The following is a 20565-nucleotide window of genomic DNA, read 5'->3' on the forward strand; positions in this document are numbered from 1 at the left end:
CCTTACTGCAGTTGATTGGAAAAGATTTTGTGTTTAAAGTGACATGATGCTCAGCTACTCTGAGATGTGTGGTCTATACCCAGAGGCTGGGGCTGTGCTTTCTTCCAAGCCTTCAGATAAGCCTGCAGCTGTAGGAAGGAGCAGGCCTGCTCTCGTTGCAATGACAAATGTTGTGTTTGGAGCATATCTCAGCCGTGCCACATGGATGCTGAGAAGTGCTACGGCAGGAGGACCCCTGGGCTTGTGCCTCCCAAGCTGTGGTGTGGCTGAGCTGATGTTGCCACCCTAAAAAAATCCAGCCTGCAGCTTTCTCTGGATTCCCTCTATCCATCAAGAGCCCATAGTGGCTGTGGTTATGGAGGGCATGTCCCTTTCTGCATCTTATTTCCAACACCAGCTCTTGGGGTGGTGCTGGAGGCTGGGGTCCTTCTGGTGCATCAGAAGCTATTGGTTAATCTGGGGTCCTTCCCCCCTGCATCCGGCTTGCAGCAGCCAGGTGCCTGGCTTGTCAGTGCTCAGCTGGGCTTAAGCTCGTCCTGGTTTTCAGCCAACACTACTCTACCCTTTGGGTACCCTTGGGTCATTCTGCTTTTCCCCTCCCTGTCACAACCATCATTCATGCGTGCTGGATTAATTTTTTGTTGTTGATTTTTCCCCCTTATCTTCCATCGGTATGTATCCCTTAGCTATTCACACCACTGAGGCAGTGGCACCTGCCCCCACCCACAGAACACTTCCCACCCTCTCTCCTGTCCTCACCATCTGCTGCCTCTGCTCCTGCTGTTACACAGTGACATGGCGCTGGCTTAAGTCTCCTGGGCACGCTGACCTCACCATCACAGAGAGTATAAAGCTCCTGCTCTCTGCAGTGTTCTTCATAGATGCTTTTACTTGTCCTGCTTTGTTGGGTGACGCTAGTGATGGTTGCCTTGGGCAGCACCTTTTCCACCTTCAGCTTTGTTCCTTAAATGGTACCAACTGGTACCAAGAGGTCTGGTATGCAGATCAAAGCCTGCCTTGACCTGGTTGTTCATCCTCTGCTCCTCTTCTCCGTGCCTTTGCCAAATGTAGACTTTTCTAACCTTTTTGTTTTCCTTAAGGCTTCCTGCTCATTTTCCTGTGTCTGCCATCGCTTTGTTACTCAGAGCATCCCTCTGTCAGTGCAAAGCTGCTTTATCCCCTCCTCCTTCAGCAGCTGTTCTGTTTCTGCAAGCCCCATGGGGTACTGTGTCTGGAGCTCTACCTCCCAGCCCAGATCTCTGCCAGTTTATTCTGTCTCCATGATTTACACTGCAACGGTTTTTGTGATGGCCCCTGCTGCTGTGTATCTCAGTGATGCTCCAACACTATCTTCCTTAGCAGTAGTCCACGCAATAACCATGTCTGTTCTTTCTGGACCAATTTTCTCCATGTCCTGGAGAGCCTTTCTCACGTCTTTGTGAGTATTCTTCTCTCAGCCTCAGAACTGTTTGTGGCTGTTTTTTTCAGGCTTCAGGGGGCTCTCTATGTGACCCTTCCCACCTCTTCCTGGAGTCTCTGTCTCAGGGTAATGTTATCCACTGATAAAGTTGGACCAGCCTCTGCTGGCTTTACAACTGGCTTCACATTTCCCTTTGAGCCAAAATCTTGACCTCTGTCTCGAGCACTTATGTATGTGCACGTGCCCGCCTGTCTTTCTGTTCACGCTGCAGCACTTCCTATCTGTTTCTGCCTCTGAAATTTATTCACCTCTTTGTGCTTTCTACTCATTCCTGTGAACTCTTAAATTAGTTCCTCCCCCTCTGCCCTGTCAATTGAAAGATGCTTGTCTTTCAAAGCCCTTCTTCTTGTTCCACCTTGCCTTAGCTCTCCTTGTTGTGTGATTCCCACCTCCTAGTTTGGTTTCCTCAGGGTGGTTTCTCAGAGAATCATGGCTTATCTGATCGTGTTGCCTCCCATTCCTGGATAACCTAGGAGCCCTTTGGCCAATTTCAGGCAAATATGACAGAAGTAGAGAGCTTGGAGATAAACGAGTTCCTACAGGTTTTGTGAAGAGGAGGTAGCTGAGTGCAAGGGGGTGATGGGACCGAAGGAGACCCCTTTCTTCATGGGCTCTAGCTGTGCCTCCAAATTACTGTGCCAGCGCGACAGAAGCCTCAGCCGAAACTTCCAGTTGCATCATTAGTCTTAGAGACAGCCTCCCTCCTGTTGGCAGAGGAAGCTAGGCTTCATTAAGTCCCTTGCTCTTAGGGCTGTTTGCTGAAAGCGGTGCCTCAGAGCCCTTTTATTTTCTCCAGTGTGCCTGGGAGCAGCCTGCAGCAAGCAGCTCCAGAGCGCTGCTTCACCTGGTGCAGTGCCACAGGGTCTATGCAGGTTGCCAGCATGGCCTGCCCTCGCCTCCTGGCTTGCCTAAAGGTGCTGCTCCATGGCAGGGCTCGTGAGGTTCTGCAGCTGCTGATGAAATGCAACCAGCAGTGAATGCGATCCCATCTGAGTGTCCATCACAGCATGGCTGAGACTGGAAGGGACTTCTGTGTCCATCCGGTCCAACTCCTGTTCCAGCAGGGGGACATCCAGAGCAGGCTGCCCAGCACCCTGGAGACAGCCTTGGAGGATCTTCAAGGAGGAGACCCCACAACATCTCTGGGCAGCCTGTGCTAGTGTTCCATCACTCACACAGCACAGAAGTGCTTCCTGATGTTCAGAGTGAACCTCCTGGTGCTCTGATCTGTGCCCAGTGCTTCTTGTCCTGGCGCTGGGCACCAAGGAGAAGAGCCTGGCTTTATCCTCTTTGCAGGTATTTGTGCACATTGGTAAAATCCTTCTTGAGTCACCTCCTCTCCAGGCTGATCCACCCCAACTCTCTCAGCCTCCTCGTAGGAGAGGTGCTGCAGTCCCTTTGTGATATTTGTGACCCTTCTTTGGATGCTCTCCAGTTTGTTTCTGTGTAGTGGGAGACTCAGAAATACATCCAGCATTGCAAACAGCCTCACCAGCTGACCAGAGAGGAAGCATTACCTCCCTCCACCTGCTGTCTAATGCCGCCCAGAATACCGGGATACCTTTGCAGCAAGGGCACATTGCTGGGTCACGTTCAACTTGGTGTCTGCAAGTCCCCCAGGGCTGTTTCTGTGAAGCTGCTTTCCAGATGGGTGGCCCCAGTGTGTCATGGTGCAGGGAGTGGTTCCTCCCCAGAGTGGGGAATTGCATCTGATTCTCCTTCCTTGTCCTCGATGATAGCATCATATTATGAATGGGTGTAGGGGAAGGACTGTGCCTTTCTCTCAGGCTGAAAGCAATAGTAATGTAAATTACTGCATCCCCCTCCCCCCCTTTTTTTGTTTTAATTCCCAAATAACAGAAAGCACCTGTCCTCCCTTTTTAAATGGGAACCTTGGTAATTTGGTGACAACTGCTGGAAGTCTCTGTAGCATGCCAAACTAATAAATTATAGTGTAAGAAGCTGAAGAGTTCTGACATATTAATTAGCAGTACGAGGCAGTGAATAGCTGAAGAATCTCCCCTGATCTGTATCTGTCTTTCAGGTAGGGTCTGTAACTAAATTGCAGAAATTTCAAGAAGCAGCATCCTGGCACCCTGCTGACAAATAGAGCACAAAGTGGAACCCAGGAGAATTTAGGGGGGAAAAGATGGAAGCTGTCTGCTGTTGTGCAGCCACATTTTGCATTCTTGTGATCCTTTTTGGTGGGATGGGAAAATCTATTTAAAGAACTGAATGCTTTTAGACAGTACACTTGACTTTGGGGATAACTTAATTTACTGTTTACCTGAAAGCTGTTTCTGCTGAAGAAGAGGTACAAGGTGTCAGCATTGCCTTGCAAATTGGGTATTCTTTCATGCTAATGGCCGTGGCTGAGGGGCACAAATGTTTCTTCTGCATACCAGGAGGAAGCAGGAGAGATTGCTCTTGGCTGCGTTTGTTTCTAGATATCACACTTCATAACTTCTTGCTGTGCTACTTCTACAAAACTGTGCACTAAAAAGGGAGGGAGGACCAAACACAGAGCCTGTGCCAAAGGACCCCACCACAGTGCTGGAGGAGCAGTGTGGCTACTGGGGACAGTGGGACAGATGGAGAAGAGTGTGCATCAATGGAATTTGTTATCGGGGTTTTGAATTTTTTTTGTATCTAAGATATTATTGCTAAGTCTCTCTTCGTAGTAAGGAAATGATTTGGGGATGGATAGCTGAAGGAACTGGATCGCAGTGTGAAAAGAAGATGCTCTTGCCCGTCCCAGAAGAAACATGCAAATAAAGGTCCTAGAGTGCTGGACTCCTAAATGTCATCCTTAGCGAAATTAGTGAAAACCCAAGGGCAGAACTAGAAAGGGATAGGAGCCAAGTAAGCAAATTCCATGAGTGTGTAAAGATGGACCAAAACAGTGAAGTTTCTCTTGGAAGGTAAAAGGAGGATTTGGGGTGGGGGACAGGGCATGTGCTTGCTTCACATGAAGACAGCAAGAAGTTTTCTTTCCTTTGGGGAAAGAGGAAGTTAAAAAGGTAAGGAACCAAGCTCTTTGTGGATGAGAAGCATTTTGGAAGATTTCCTCATGAAAGAGAGGGGATTCCTTTAAAGAAAGGCTAGGTAGTAAAAAGCATTTCCTTCTGGCAAGGATGTTGTGAAGGTGAGACTTGGGACTCGACTCTTTTCTCTCCTAGGAGAATGTTTAAAGCACGTGGGATGTTATGAAGTGAATTACAGCAATAATAAGGGTATTCTATTGTTGGGGGGGACTGCAGAGCATGCAGGAAAATGCAAAAAGAAGCGACACTAAAATGTTATTGACTGTGAAACTAAACGAAGTTTCTTATTGTCTGAGTGATTGCTCAGGGAATTGTGTTTGGCAATCCCAGAACTGACCCTGGCTGTTGAACATGCAGGACCTGAAGACTAAAGAAGGATAATAAAAAGAAATTCAGAGGCTGCAGGGCATAATGAACTATGTCAGAAATTTCCTGCCTGGCTTTGTTGTTAGCTTTGTTGCTCTAACATATCATTTTTTGCCCCCCCTCTGGATAGGTTGGGAGCACAGACCATCTAAGAGCCCAGCGGCCTGAGGCGTGTGTTGATGCTGTGCATCTTTGGTACTGACATGACAATATTGAATCTATTAGAAGTCTGAGAGTGCTACAAGAGGTGCTGGAATAAATGGTGTGCTCTTACACATGTTTTGAGAGCCTGAAAGAACAGAAGAAAAAACACCTATCAATCTTGGGAGACTTTTCTTTTTTATGTGGGTCTACTCTTAATCTTAATGTGAGCATCTGTGGTTATGGCTTCAAAGCTCAGGCTGGGAAGGCAGTAAAGGAGCTGGAACTGCCTTTCTTTGCAAAATATGAAAGTAGGTGATACCTTGGATGTCCTGGCCAGGCCTCTGCAAGTGCTGCTGTCAGTACAGTAGTGCTTAACCAGACCTTGAACAAGTAGCAGCAATAAAAGTCACCAGGGCACGTATTCAGTGTGCTGGAGGAGAAAAACACTTGTAGGGATAAAATTTGCACAGCTCCTTGTGTCTTAAGTAATGCGTGGGCAAATCAACACTTCCTGCCTTCATATTCCCAATATAAATATAATCTGCTAGAGAGCTTCTGCTTGCGTATTTTTCCCATCATGATAAAGGTAATGATGGAACAGTGTATGGAGAACATGCTGATCCAAGAGCTGGTAAAGTCCTGTTCTGACCTTGGAAGAAAAGAAATGCTTGATTTAAGTAGGCCCAGTGCTTAGGGTGGAACCCATGCTGCAAAACATGCCAGTAGTGCTACTTGAGTGCTCGGCCATCTTTTAGGATTAGTCAAAACTGATGTGTTCTTTGGGGAATACAAGGATTTCAGAATACAAAGAAGTCTTTTCAGCAACTTCGCAGGAAAACAGTTTAACTATAAAGAAGTGAGTGTGCTGCAGAGATAGTGGAGACCTCAGCAATTGTGTTGACTGTTTTGAATCCTAACCAACAGGACAGTTCTGACGGTCAGGTCAATCTTTCCCTCATACCTCATCATGTAATGTTATCCATCTTTTTTATCAGGTACAACTTCCTCAAAGGCCATGTCAAGTTAGGAGGCTGATCATCACAGGCCCATTGAGCTCAGGAATCTATGTGCAGAGTGGGTACACTGCCATCCTCCTTTGTTTTTGCACAAGATGGGCTTTCACCTTTTTTTTTCTGACCAAGTGTGACCACATTGGCTGGCTTCTGTATGTTTGGTTCCTTGACATTTGAAGTGAAGCTGTATTTGTTTAAAGAACAGTTTCAGAATTAGTGCAGTCAAGTTGGTTTAGATGAATTTTCTGATGGGCTGATTAAGAACAGTGAAAGTATAAGAGCAGGAGTTTTTGTCCTGTACATCTCCTGTGGCAGGCTGATCTCCACCTAGGGTATTCCTGAAGAAGCTGAATGTCTTCTAGAGGAAGCTAAAGTGTGAGAGACTTCATAATCTCACAAAGCAGTCGTCTCTGGTGCTGCACTTTTCTGGTTGCTGGGAAGTCAGAAATATACCTAGCCTCCATGTCCAAACTGAATCTCTCTTGTTCACACCTACATCTGTTGCTTCTTGTCTTCTCCACATCCAATACTGTGAGTGATTTCCTTCTTTCTTCCAGCACTTACAGAAATGTGCAAGTTGTAGCAATAGAGATGATATGTGGCTCAAGAATATGCCATTCTAAGACAGTGTTTAAAACTGGTGCATCTTAACATCTCTAATTGTAGGCTCAGAGAAGGAGCAGTTAGAGGAGTGTGAGATTCATATAATATGAGGTTTGCTTAAAAAATCCCAAGGGCAGATCACATTTAACACTGCAGCTGCAGAATACCAATTCTGTACTGTGGAAAGGGAGTCATCTGTCAATATAAGGACCAGATCTGAGAGGAACCAAAGGATGAAAAATGGCTCTGATCTTGGTGAGGGGCTTGGATGTTTGACTGGCTGCATAATTATAACAGAGGTACAAGACCTCTTTTGCAGTCAGAACTTGGAAAGCTAGTCACAGGCCAGAACAATCTGTGGTGATTAAAAGAAATGTCACCTCTTTCATATTTATTGAAAACATTTTTCTTGAAAGACAGTAAACATCTGCTGTGGAACTGAGTGGATGTGAAAGGGAGCAGCATGCAGAGATGAGTGAAAGCAGTTGTGTTGGAAGAACAAAGGGCTTCGTTGGCTGCTCCTGTCTCGTTTCCCTGCGCTTTGATATTTCCCTACTGATTGTGATATTTCCATACCAATTATTGTATAAATTGTTCCTGGCTGACCTCGCCACTTAGCCATCCTTAGTTGGCTCAGCAGTGGGAGGAATTTGAACGAGGAATGATTAGCTTCTGGGGTCGATTCAGGAGGGAAAGTCCGAGTGGTGGGATGGTGGTAAGAGCAAAGGAGGGTGAGATGGGATCAGGCCCCCTTGATACCATGATTTAAACATCAAAACAATAGGGTAAGGATGGGGTTGTTCTGTAAGTGGTTCCATCCAGTCCATTGGTACAGTGAACCGTCCTGGCATGAGAAGAAATACATCGAGCAAAATACTGTTTTCCCAGAATGAGGCTTCATAGTAATAATGGTGTTGGGGGGAGGGAACAAAGGGGTATGCTGCATGTTTTCTTCTGATAGCATTGTTTTTTCCATCTGGCAGCAGGTTGCAGCATACAGAGATTCTACCTGCTGTGACTCATTTATGCAAAAATTAAGCTCGAACTTAATTTTTATTTGTGCGCATTAACAGGAGACTTCACAGAATAGCAGGTGTGCATTGCTAGAAGATTGGCCCTGTTTTGGTATTGCCTGTTGTAGTGGGGTCACCTGTAGAGATTACGTTAGTCCTCAGTCAGTGAAAATTAAGATGGCCACGTGGGGAATGCTTTCAATGGCCAGACAACTGTGAGCTTGGAAGAGCCTTTGTGAAAGGAAACAGGGTTTTGTGAATGTCTGATTATTCCATTGGCTCTGCAGCAGAACTAAGCCAGGTTGTTGCAGAGCACAGTGCTCCTGTTCTAGGGTGGGGGAATAGTGACAGGGATGAGGAATGGGTTGCAGGGATGCCCGGTTTGCTTGGCTGCAGCCAATAGTGTGGTATGAGGATGGCCAACACACAGGCTGCTGCAGCTCAAGGATGCTTTCACCTGCCCTACTGCTCCCCATAGTGCTCTGCCCATGATGGCGTGGCATCTCCCATGTGGTCAACGCTACGCATGGTGTGGTTGGCACCTGCTCATGGGTGCTGCTTGCCTGGAGCCTCACTCAGGCTAGGAAGTAGATGTTTTTAGCAGAACTGCTCTTTAGCACTTGTGCATGAATTGTCTTCTTTGCTGGAAACATCCTGCCAGCTCCTGTGCTCTCACACAGACGTTCCCTTATCATAGCCCTGTGGGATTTACACGCACTCCCCTTCCTTGCCCTGCGCAGGTGATGCTTTCTGCTTTAGTATGGAGGATGTCTGGGGAGACAGTTCAGTTCAGAACTGAGGTGGCTGTGCTGTTAGGGAAAAAACTGTAATCGTGCCTTTTTCTTTTTCCTTTTTTTTTTTTAAGCTCAGCCTGCAGATCAGATGTGGCTGTATGACTGAAGGGTATCACCTGCAATTACACAGATGATAAGGGGATGTGAAAACAGCTCTAATATGGAGTTGTAGCTCATCTTGGGAGCCTCCTGAATCTGATGGGATCTACTACCTATCTAGTAGTCCTTTTTCAAGTAATTCCCATCCCAGTATGAACCTGGGCATCTTTTCCTATTCACAATATTCCTAGACAAGGAAGCCCCCAGTTCAGCTGTGTGTAGTTGCAAGAATTCCCTCCTTTGTTGTGAAACTGGACCTGATTGATCTTGGTTGACAACGCTAGGTTTTCAAACAGGAAGAGATGATAAATGGTCACTTCTTGACCATCCTCTCCATGACACATGCAGTTGTACAGACCTCTATCAGATCTCCTCAGAGGTTATCATTTTCCAAGGCCTTGCCTGCCCCATAATTTCTTACATAGAGACCGTTCTCTACAGTTTATTTTCCTTCTTGCTCTCTTCTGAAACTCTTCCTATAAAACCCATAAATTGAACAAACAATAGGAACAACAAAAGAAACCACAAATGTGCTCAGTGTATTTGTACAGGCAACAGTGAGAGGAGGAAGAGGGATCTCTTTGGAAATGTTTACTGTCTGCTAACTGTAGTCAATAGCACAAAGTAATTTTTTAAGGAGAATTTAGGATTATTAGCATGCAGTTCAGTTATTGACAAATACTGCTTTAGAGCCTCCAAGAGAAGGAGGACTGCTGTAAAGCTGCAGGAGTAGAAAAAAGCTCCTCAAGCTGCGTAATTCCATTTGGTGTTCAGAGCTGTCAGCCCTACATTTCTGGAAGATATAGAAAATATGAAGATTTTTTTAATTGCTTTCTAGTGACTAGAGGCCCAGGATAATACTCCTGAGTTTCTCTTTCAGATTAAAGCAATGCTGGCAATGACTATTGCTTTCTAATATACCTTGATGCAGCTTTCTGTGGCGCCTTTGGGTGAGGTGCAGATGTGACCCACGCTTTCAGCAGTGGGAGGAGTGTTTGTGCAGGAAGCTTTTGATAACTCATTGTAGATGTGGCACTGAGCGGTATGGCTTAGTGGACATGGTGATGGTAGATTGGTGACTGGACTAGATGACTTCAGTGGTCTTTTCCAACCTTCTTGAATCTGTGATTCTTCCCTAATTTTTATGGGTGTGTTGATGCTGTGGTAGTTTCTTTCTTACATCATAGCAACTTACTCCTTGTGATAAGCCTTGTGTCAGTGTTCCCAGTTTGTATGCCTGTTTGTCTAAAATAAAACTGAAGGTCCACCTCCTTCCCAGAGAATAAGTGTTTGGCCATTTCTGTAAGGTGGCATCATCAAAGTGTTTCAGATCATGCCCCTTATGGGACCACTTGTGCTTGAACACCTGAGCTCTGCATGTCTCTGTGTGGAAAGGCTAGCTCTGGCTGTAGCCAGTTGACACTACTGGGAGGGTGTTGATTCTGAAAAGACTGAATTACAGCTCTTCTGGGTGAAATGTCTAGCTAACAGGGATACTCAACGCTCCTTTCTGGCTTGTTGATTGAACAGAGAGGCACTGAAGTCTTGGCTGAGAGACACTGCACTTCTCCCCTGCTGTGCTGCTGAAGCTATCCCTCTTCATCTGCCTTTCCCAGCTGCTCAGCATGAAACTGCAGCCTGTGGAGCCTGCTGAGTGTATGGGAAGTGCTAGGAATGAGCATCTGCCCGTCCCCTTGCAGTGTGACCCAGAGCTTTATTGTTGTGTCGCATGAGACCTCCTCTCCCTGTGCACCTTCCTTCCTCCAAAGTGGGGTCTGGGAGAGAGAAATGCCAGCAGAAGTGTGAGGGGCTTGCCCAGCTGTTGCTTTGCTTGCTCTTAGCTCAAAAGGCCCATGACTCAGCCCTTATCTGGAAGGGATAAGGATCAGGGAGTGCTTCCTCTAAAGCATGCAGTATTTGCTGACTTCTTTTGGAGGGAGGAAGGGTGGGGAAGCAGATGCATGAACATATCACTTCTTATTAATTTTAAAGTTGCTCTTGGCTCTCTACCTCCTCCATATCAGCCCTTGCATTGTCAGTAAATTATATTGGATTTGCAATTAAAAGCCAGCTGTGCCAGTGAAGTACCAGTCAAATGCCAACCTTAATCGTCTCCTGGGCTTCCAAGGAGAGGTGTGGAGCACAGAACTCTTCCTTCAGTGAGCTCTTCTCTCGCTTCAAGAGGACAAGATAAGAGTTTAAAATGGGATCTTCGGCATATTATTTTTGCTAATCAAAACGCTTGCTCACTAAGAAATGCTATTTGATACTGTGCGTGCCTGAATGCAGCAATTCCCAGAGCTTGAAAACTGCCAAGCGTACTTCACCACATAAGAAGTTAACCATTTGGGGAGAGCCCTTATAGTGGTGAATGCCTGTCTCAAGCTGATTGTTTTTTCTCCTTCCCTTTCTCAGTTATATTATTCATTTGAGAAGTGTTTTCTGCTTGTTCCCGAAAGCCACTGGCAAGGGAAGGAAGAAGCCCACCTTAGTGCTTGCCGTGCAGCACAGGGGATCCTATCTGCACACACTGGGACATGGAGGTCCACACTGTGTATGCTTGAGGTTGTTATTTTGCCAGTGAGCAAGGTCGGTCCCTGTTGGAACATCGTTTTGCAGTGGGTTGGTTGGAGAACTCGTCAAAGTTTTCCTAGATAAAGCCAACTGTACAGCAGTCGTCTACTTAGAAACTCAGAAATAACCAAATGAGTGTTGGTTTTGCAACTGTTAATTCCTGCCACTGCATGTTTGTGTGGTGGCGCAATTTTAATTGTTCTTGCAAGCAGGGTGTCTGAATGCTACAGTAAGGTTAAGATGTGCCTCCCAAATGTGTATTCCAAGCTACCTTTGTATGCAATAAAGATCTTGCCCTTCCTGCTTTAAAAACAGTTCTTCACTTCAAAGGCAGTAGTGTTTGCTTTGTCTTTTGGCCTTTGCAGGGAGAGAGGAGGGTCTGGTTGCACCATAGATGTTAGTTGTCTCTGGTGGCATCTGTCTTTGGGATGAAGAGATTGGATGGAGAGCAAACTGGGGAGAGTGCTTGCCTCTGCAATTCCTCCCACTATTTTTTTCAAATCTGCTAGATTTCCCCATCCATCCATCTCTTGAAATCACATTATTTCATAAAGAGTCAAAAGAAACGTAATTTTGAGCAGCAGTTAGCTGAGCCCAAGTTAATAGTTTGAATTGCACTCCATCTGTTCAGCTGCATGGCTTGATGGACATACTGAACCCGTTTTTCACCATTTGCTTTAAGCTTGTAAGAACCGTCTCCCCTGGCTCCCATCCAAGGTGTCTGTCAAGAAAAAGTTGTCTGGACACTGATGGCCAAAGGGTGAGATGGAGCCAGTAATCCTCTGACCCTTTTGCTTGCAAGTTGCAAGTTTTTGAAGGATGAAATTCTTCTCTGGTCTTGAACATTGTTGTCAAAAATTAGAGAGAAAACAAAAATATCACCATGTGTGCACAAAAACAAGGGGAGGATGAAATTTGCAAATGTGATTATGCAGGACCTGCTTTAAATCAGCTTATTGCTGTTTTATGATGGCAAGCAAGCAGTCACAAAAGCCAGGGTGATTGGCCTCACCATGTGCACATGCTGCTGGTAACTCAATAACCGATGAACACCCACCGTGGTCTCCAGACCTCCAGCCTTTGATGTAGCAACAAACAAGATAGATTGCTGTAATTTATCTGGCCCCTGGAGGGCTCTGCTGGTAATGTGCCATGAGCCCAAGGGCCAGCCATCCATAATCTGTGTAAAAATACAGCAAATTGCTGCCCTGTCTTTGTTCAGAGCTCTATGACTTTGCATGTGTACAGTGTGCAATACCGGGTCTTGATTTCCAGCAGCTAGGGGTGGTGAGTCTTAGAGTGTAATGTGCCCGCTTCCTCCATTAACTTTAATTGTTTTTGTTATGTACCAAATATACTCCTTTTGAATAGACTTGGAAGTGCTAGGAATGTGGTGTATCCTGGTATGCCTTCATGAGTGTGACTGAGAGGCTGGCAAATGAAGGCGAGCTGGATATGAGGGAAAAACAATGGGATTTTGCACCAGCTGGAGCAACTGCAAGGCTTACTGTGGGAGGAGGGGGCTTGTGGCCTGAAACCCAAGAAGGGTCAGAGCACATGAAACAAAACGGTGGCTGTGTGGTGGAGGAGCAGAATGGTGCTGAGAACACGCAGCCTTGCTGAGCAGAGCCCCCCTGCAAAGCCCCATGCTGCAGGCATGTGATGGAGCTGCCGTCTTCTTGCTGAGCTCCCTATTAGCTGAGCCTTTACACGCATCTCTGCTGTGTCCCACCAGTTGGGCGGTGTCACCTCAGTGGTGCCAAGCGTGTGCCTTGCCAGCCACAGTGGCCCTGTGTGGGGTGTGGAAGTCTGCTGGCGGAGCTTCCACCGACTGTGGCCGTGATGCATTGGAGGGGGGAGGGGGACACATGGGCAGCCTGCTGGGTAGTAATGCTTCTCTGCTCTGCTTTCTTCCCACAGGCATGGCCTTCGCTCAGCGGCACGTGGCGGTGCAGGAGGGGCCTCTCTATCGCACAGAGGGCTCACACGTGACGCTTTGGTGCAAAGTGAGCGGCTACCAGGGCCCAGCAGAGCAGACCTTCCAGTGGTCCATCTACCTGCCCTCAGCCTCGGAGCGGGAGGTGCAGATCGTCAGCACCGCCGACCCCTCCTTCCCCTACGCCATCTACACCCAGCGGGTGCGCGCCCAGGAGATCTACGTGGAGCGGGTGCAGGGGGACGCGGTGCTGCTGCACATCACGGAGCTGCAGGACAGAGATGCTGGGGAGTACGAGTGCCACACGCCCAACACCGACGAGAGGTACTTTGGGAGCTACAGTGCCAAGACAAACCTGACAGGTGGGTCTCGAAGGACGGCTTGCTCTGTGGGGCCTGGCTGATTTTCCATTTTCTTACTGGTAGCGTCAAGGTGATGGTAAAGCTACCAGGGAGGATGTGCTGTTCTGTACACAGCGGCACAAGGGTGCGTATGGGTCTCAAGCTTGTACAGATGCAGACAGGTTTCCCACTGCAGATGGGAGGATGTGTTCATCAGCAGTCTGTGGCACATAGTCTGTGCCATAGCCCAACAGCCACATCCCAGCACTTACAAGATAAGGAGTTTTCAGGCTCTGAGCACTACCTGTTGGGGTCTACTCTGGTCAGGGGATGGCACTTGAATCCACAGAGTACTGATGATGATAGAGAATCAACAGGGTGGAGAAGTAAAGAAAATGATCCAACTGTAAGTCCTTTAACCTAGTATCATTCCACTCTCTCACCTGCTGTCCCAAGGTAAAGAAGCCACAAGGGCTGCAGTTCAGATGGTTATTTTGGTGGCCACCTTCCCATTTACTATCAGTGTATGCCATCTTGAGTGAGGAGCTCCACACCTAAACACTCCTTTATTGTAATTAGGTGGCTTGCTGCAGGTAACTGGATTTGTGGTTCCTCATTCAAACCAATCTGAATGAAGGCTGGCACAGCGCAGCACTTGGGGTAGTGAAACCTATCATAAAACAAAAAGTGCTTGAGTGCTTGGGGACAGAGAGAGGTAGTGGCCATGGGATTTGTACTGGGCTAATCTCTCAGGAAACTGTACCACAAGGAGTCAGCATCTGAGCCACAGTCCTTGGAAAGCAGAGAGCAAGGGAGAGGACTGGTGTTAGCCATGGACATAGAGTGCAGTGGGGAGGGGTTGTGAGTGAGCATAGCCGATGTGTCTGATGCTGTCTTTGTGTCCCTAGGGCTCAGGAACTGGTGCCTTCCAAGTTTTAATTGTTGCTCAGCAGCTTCCTTGGTGGCCAGCCCTGGGCTTTCCGGGTGAGATGATTGTGCTCTGTCCCGCCCTTACAGCTGGTCACAGGGCACATGGAACTTGGGTCTCGGCACTGAAGGCATCCATGGTTAGTGCTTTGAGGACATCAGCTTCAGAGCTTACATGTGTCACAGATAGTCAAGGAAATTGATCTAAAGTAACTTCTAGTGGATTAGTTAAATCGCCTTATGCCCCTTTGTGGATACTCACACTCAGAATGTGTTTGTGGCCCTAATTTGCTTTAGCTTAATTCATTTCCAAAAATCCAGAAGTGACTTCGGGTCACTTGCATTTTGAGCGTGTATCTACATAGGTGTTTGCTGGGGTTTAACAAAACTCTGACAGAAACTGAATTCTTTTATGCCCTCGTGTGATGCCTGTATGGGAACTGCAGAGTCACGGCCTGAACCTCTGATTGATCACCTGAGGTGAGCCATGAGTCAGCCACAGGAGCACAGGTGAAGGCAATTCTCCTGTGCAGCCTGGCTCCACCTCTCCTAGACCTATTTAAGAGCTGGCTACCAGTGGGGAAGGATCTTTTCTGGAGATCCACTCTGCTGGTGTTTTGTGAGCGAGCCCAGGATAGGGATAAGCCTTCTATTTATTCTCTTTTGTTATCGTAGTCTGCTTTGTCAAACTTTCTTGTTTATTTTGTGATTATAACATCCTAATGTTCTTTGATTGTACAATGCCTCGTGAAGGACAAGCCCCCACAGAAGGAAGGGCAGTAGAAGCACCTCCAGCCTGTGCTGCTACCCTCAGCCTTTCTCCCACTGGCAGCTTTTGCAGCTGTGTAGGTACAGCTGTGTCTCCACTGTGCTCCTGGACCATGTGTGCCATCCTGTCTCTTATAAATAGTTTGTTTGCTGGTGCAGCATACTTGAAAGCAATGCTGGGAGCCATTGTGAGGTGTCCATGTGAAGCCCTGTTTTCTGGCAGTGAGTCTCTGTGAGAGGACCTGCACACAAGGATGAGCAGCTACATGTGGTGGGCTTTCAAAATGGCTTTATTGCTACAGACCTTAGTCAAGAGGAGCTACGTGAATGCTATGTAGGAGAGTTATTGTTCTCATTTTCTCAGAAACAGAACCAAACTTTATTTTCTTTCATCCAGTTATGAATTTTTAATTGATTCATTAGATTGAGTGTCTCTTTTTTGGCAGCAAAAAAGCCTGGAGGGAGATAGGTTTGTTAGCATCTCTGTTCTCTCTGTTTATGTGTGAAATGGATAGTTTTAGGCTCGCTGCACTGGGATCTTTGAGTTGCTTTGCTCTGTGGCTTGAAGGAAGAGCTGAGGGAAGAGTCTTCCCCCTTTTCACCAAGGCACACAGTCCTGTGACGGGGTAGCTTTCTGGGGCTGGATGAGACAGCAGTACAGGATCACACATGGCCTGCTTTCAATACCGGCACATCTTGGCTTGCAGTAGTGGCTAGGATGTGTCTTTGCTCTTGCCTTCTGAGCAGTATCAGGGGCTTCTGAGGTTGCTAAAAAAGAGAGTTGGTAGCTAGTTGGGCTTCAAAATACAGCTCAGTGCACCTTATGGTCAGCAAGCATGTCTGGTTGTCCCTCTCCCATTTTTGGTGTCTCATCAGGAGGTTCCTTCACTGGGGATCTTGGCTAGAATCTAGCACTGCTTTTCTGATGTAACATCAGAAGAGGATAGGTGTGGCGCCGAGGGACATGTAGCAGGCATGGCTGTGATGGGTTGATGGTTGGACTAGAGGATCTTGGTGGCCTTTTTCAGCCTTAATTGATTATGTGATGGCCTGGAGTAAACAGTGCTCCCCAGGCACTTTTTGGGACTGTAATCTCCACTGATCTGAATTTAGGCACTTATCACAAGCACTGATCTCACCTGTGCTAGGAATTAGGCCAGTAATGTGGTTCAAGGGCCTTCTGCTATAGAGGAATGTATACAAAGGCTTAATGTTTTTAATCAGCCTTAAGTTCACTTCAATTGCTTCAAAAACAAGTCTCTCTCTGTATCTTGTTGCCTCTCTTCTACTCCTGAACAGCATCATTGGGAAGAAGTTATGCCCAGTTTGGGAGATGTCCTGCGTTCTTCCTCCCAACACATCTTAAATGAATTCCAGATGCTGAGTGGGACAGCAAAAAAAAAAAAAAAAAAACAAAAAACAAACGAACAACAAAAAAAAAAAACAGGTGCAAGTCTGCAGGATGTTATGGAATCATGGCCTTGTGATTGATTTATGAGAAAGGATTAATCTCCCATGTACAAAGTCTGCAGCTCCATTGTTTGTCTTCTGAGTAGAGCTGATAGAGTTCGGTTCTCCAAGGCCAATATGAAATTGCTGAAGCTATTTGTTGGCTGTGGGGAAGGTTGTTGTTTTTTTTGTTTGGTGGTTTTTTGTTTTGTTTTGTTTTTTACAGAAGTGTTGTCCCACTCATCTAATGCCATATATGTTGTCTAAGCTAGGTGCTGAGGCAGTGTCTGCAGTCGGAGGACAGAGACAAACCTGGAGAGCAACCTGTCTTTGTTTAGGTTAAGGTATCTTTCTCTAGGTTGAGTGAAGAGAGAGCCTTAACATGGCATTTAGTGTCGAGTTCTTCCCATAGTGGCTGGTGAGGTGTTTCTGTGCAGCTGGGTGAAGCAGCAGCAGTGCCGTGCAGTCTGAGATTCTGGCCTGTGATTCTCATCTTGTGTTGATGGATAAATAAACTTGTGTGTTGCTGAGGGGTGGAAGTGAGCACATGGCAGTTACTTCAGAGTGCGTGAGTCACTGCAGATTTGTACTCCACTCTGTATCTGCAGTGGGTTGTTTGTGTGCCTGTATGCTTACTTAGATTACAGCTAAGAGGCCCAGGTCTAACCTCTTCAGAAGTTTCAGGCTTTTATCTCAGTAGGTTTTTTATCTGTGCTCCAAAAAACATTGAGCTCTTCTTCAGAAAGTAACTGATTTGAGGGAGGAAATCAAGCTTTGAGGTTTTTCTTTAACAGGTAGCGACAGAGCGGGAGAAAGCCTTTCAAAGCACTTGAGGAGGTGGCAGCTCTTGAACTCTGTATTTTTGGGGAAGCAACTGTGCGGCATCAATCCTTAACAAGTTAAAGCAAAAAAGAAAAATGAAAGCATTTAGGACAGGGAGATGCATAGCAAACTCCAAGGTACTTTAGAACGAGGAGGAGCGATTGGTGCAGACTTGAGAGCCAAGCAGCACTTGGCCTCAGCAGCGAGCAAGAGCAGGCTGGTGCCTGCAGGGATGGATACCGTCCTTCCTGTCCTCCCAGGATTGGATGAGAGAAGGGCATTAGCATGAGCTGAGCACCTGAGAGGCTTTCACAGAGCTCCATCATGGTTGGGATGTAAAGGCACCTCTGGAGGCCACCTGCTCCAACCCCTGGTCAAGCAGGGGTCACCCAGAGCACGCTGTCCAGGACAGCATCCAGTCAGCCTTGGAAGATTGCAAGGAAGGAGACCCTGCAACCTGTGTCGGCAGCCTGTGCCAGAGCTCTGTCCTTGCTCAGTGCAGCACTTCCTGATGTTCAGTTGGTGCCTCCTGTGTCCAAGTTTGGACCTGTTGCCTCTTGTCCTGGCATTCAGCATCACAAGTTTTGGTGGTGCTTTAGGTAAAGATTTGTGTGGGCCAAATAGTGTTGGAAGGGAAGGAGCCAAGTGCAACTCAGACAGGCTTTTGAGGGAAGAGGGTTGTTCTCTTTGGTTAAACTTGCAACCAAAAATCTTGAGAACTGACTGTGGAGAGCTGAATGGGACATAAGAGGCAAAAAGAATGAAGTGAACTTTTATTGCCTGTAACAGCTGCTGCTGCTTGTTCCCAGCAGCTTCTCCTCTTTGTCAACTGTTGCCATACGTGATCTGTCTGTGCACAGAGCTGAGGGAGTATGCCTTCACCCAGCTTTGCTGTGCTGGAGAGAGCAGCAGCTGCCCTGGGGGCCTGGAGTCTCTCACCATGAGAGTAGTCACTTCTGCTCACATGTATCTCATGAACTTCACTGGCTGTACATGATTTCGGTTGTTAACTGGGCTGAAGGTGGCTTCCCTGAAGGGAGGTGTCAAAGAGAAAGACGACAAAGTGTCCTACATGCCAGCAGGTTGTATCCTGGGGAAGACAGAGACCAGACCCTTAACAGCTGTGCATAGTGGAAGAATGAGCCAGGAGACAAAAGTCCAAACAAGATGTTCAGACTGCCTGGTGAGGTGGCACACCACCACCTCTCTAGGAGTTTTCAGCACCTGACAAGGATCAAGGGAGCAACTGGATCTGACCTTATCTGACCATTGCTTGGGCAGGTTGGAATGCAGACCTCAAAGGTCACTTCCACACTGCATTGTGCTATGGTGCATCACTTGGCTGTGGGGCAGTAGAAAGTGGTGTTAGGCACCAGCAATATTACTACCATACCAGGTGGTATGGAAGAGTGTTGTTTTTTTATTTTTTCTGGCCTATTTCTTGTATTTCATGTGTTCCTATTTCCTTTGAGAGTTTGCAGGAGTTTATCTCTTGCTTACTTTGTATGAAGGTGAAATCTGGAGATCCTAATCTCAGACTGGGAAATCTGAGGCCATCTCATTGGCTTTGCTACCTCTGTGAAGCATGTGTATGTTTTATTTGGCCAAGCAGTCAATTAACCAATGTAAGTTCTAGGGTTGGTTATTGTTGAAATTCCTGCTCTGTGAGTTATATTCATCTTTGCTTGTTCAGGCTGTGCTTGTTGCACTAATTAGTTCCCCAGAGGAGCAAAATGTCCTTCGCTTTCAAATTCCCCTTTAGCTGGCATAAAAAATAAAATAAAAATTCAAATACCTTCTCCTAGGTGGTCCTCTACAGCCAGACACAGGGTATTTTGTTTTTACTGTCCTCCTTCACATGACTGCATTTCCCTGTAGTAGTCTTGGAAAAAAAGCATTTGCCTACACTGCTCTGCTTTTTCTCTCTATTCCTATGTATGGAGAAGGAGTGCTTGATAACAAGGGAGCAAGGAGCACGGGTAAGCATACTTACCTCCAGCCATTCCTATGGATGCAGCTTGGGCAGTGGCAGCAGCAAAGCACAGCACCCATTTTCTGGAGCAGTGTGGGGCTGGGGGACTTTGGCCATCAGGTTCTCCCTTGCACCAAGCCGCCAGCTTGCTGCCTCTCCCAGGGTGCAATCCCCCCCTGTCTCCCTCCCTGCTTTCCAGCTGGTGAAATTAGGGATAATAGCGTACAAGCTGTACAAGCCTTTCACAAAGTCTAAGCTAAATAATTGTAAAGTGCTTTGAGCTCCTCAGATAACGGGAGTTAGGAACAAAGGCTTATATTTCTGCTCTGTCTGGTAATGATCCTGAATAGGATTCTTTTCCAGCTCTGTGTCCTGGAAGCAGTGCCGCTTCAGCTCTGCACTGGATTTGCCCTGGGGAAGTGGTGCAGATAGCAGGAGCTGCTGGGCTGGGGCACCAGGCCCTGCCAGCTGTGACCCTGCTGCAGGAGGAAGGCACTAAGACCTGCTGACAGAGCCAGCCTCCCTCCCTCCCTCCCTCTCTTTTTTTATTTTTAATCTTGGCTTTAGCTGTAGACAATCTGGCAATGCATTGCACGGGCTAGTTCTTCTGTGTGCTTTTTACAATACCTTTTTGTGGGTGCCGTTCTGAAAAGCTTGTAACAGAAATCTCTCCAAGCATCCTTGCATTGCTGGAGAAGGTTCACTTGTTATTGTGTGCATCTTTATCTTGTTCTCTGCTGTTATTTTTTCCTGCTAAATGCTTCCAATTACTCCTGTTTTGTTGCAACATGCAGTCTCTTTTCACATTGGAATTGCTTGCCTGAGTTTTATTTTTTTGTTATCATATTGCGTATCTCTGCTTCTATATGTGCAGGCGAAATAGAATAAATTTTAGCTAGATTGTACCTGAACAAATGCATAGCCCGTTGTGTCTACTCTCTTCCTTCTTTGTGTCATGGCATTTTTCCCCTTCCTCATCATCCTGCCCCATTACTCTGAGCTGTAGGCAGCCCAGTTGCATGGCACCTTTGGGCTTTCAACTGTGGAATGAATCCTTTCTTGTTTCCCACCCACCTACCCCTTGGTGGGAAACCTAGCATGAGACACATTGGGGTCACATCACTGTGTTCCATATGTTTTGCCTTACCACTGACCCTTTTCAGGTCAGGGTACTTCTTAAAATTGAGTTGGCACGTGGAACAGGCTTAAGGTGGGAATAT

At 46.8% G+C, this 20565-nt stretch overlaps 1 protein-coding gene across 4 annotated transcripts in view; it reads left to right on the forward strand.

The window, feature by feature from the left end:
• The window catches only part of IGSF3 (immunoglobulin superfamily member 3), a 171671-nt gene that overhangs the window by 103849 nt on the left and 47257 nt on the right, over positions 1–20565 (forward strand). For 2 of the 4 annotated variants that reach the window (XM_048955648.1, XM_048955657.1), the window contains exon 2: positions 13051–13428. The exons of the other annotated variants lie outside the window; for them this stretch is intronic. In XM_048955648.1, coding sequence (XP_048811605.1) covers positions 13051–13428 — 378 coding nt within the window. The remainder of the gene's footprint in view (positions 1–13050; positions 13429–20565) is intronic. 4 annotated transcript variants of the gene reach the window in all.

This window comes from Lagopus muta, chromosome 1 (genome assembly GCF_023343835.1).
Source record: "Lagopus muta isolate bLagMut1 chromosome 1, bLagMut1 primary, whole genome shotgun sequence".
Taxonomy (NCBI): Eukaryota; Metazoa; Chordata; class Aves; order Galliformes; family Phasianidae; genus Lagopus; species Lagopus muta.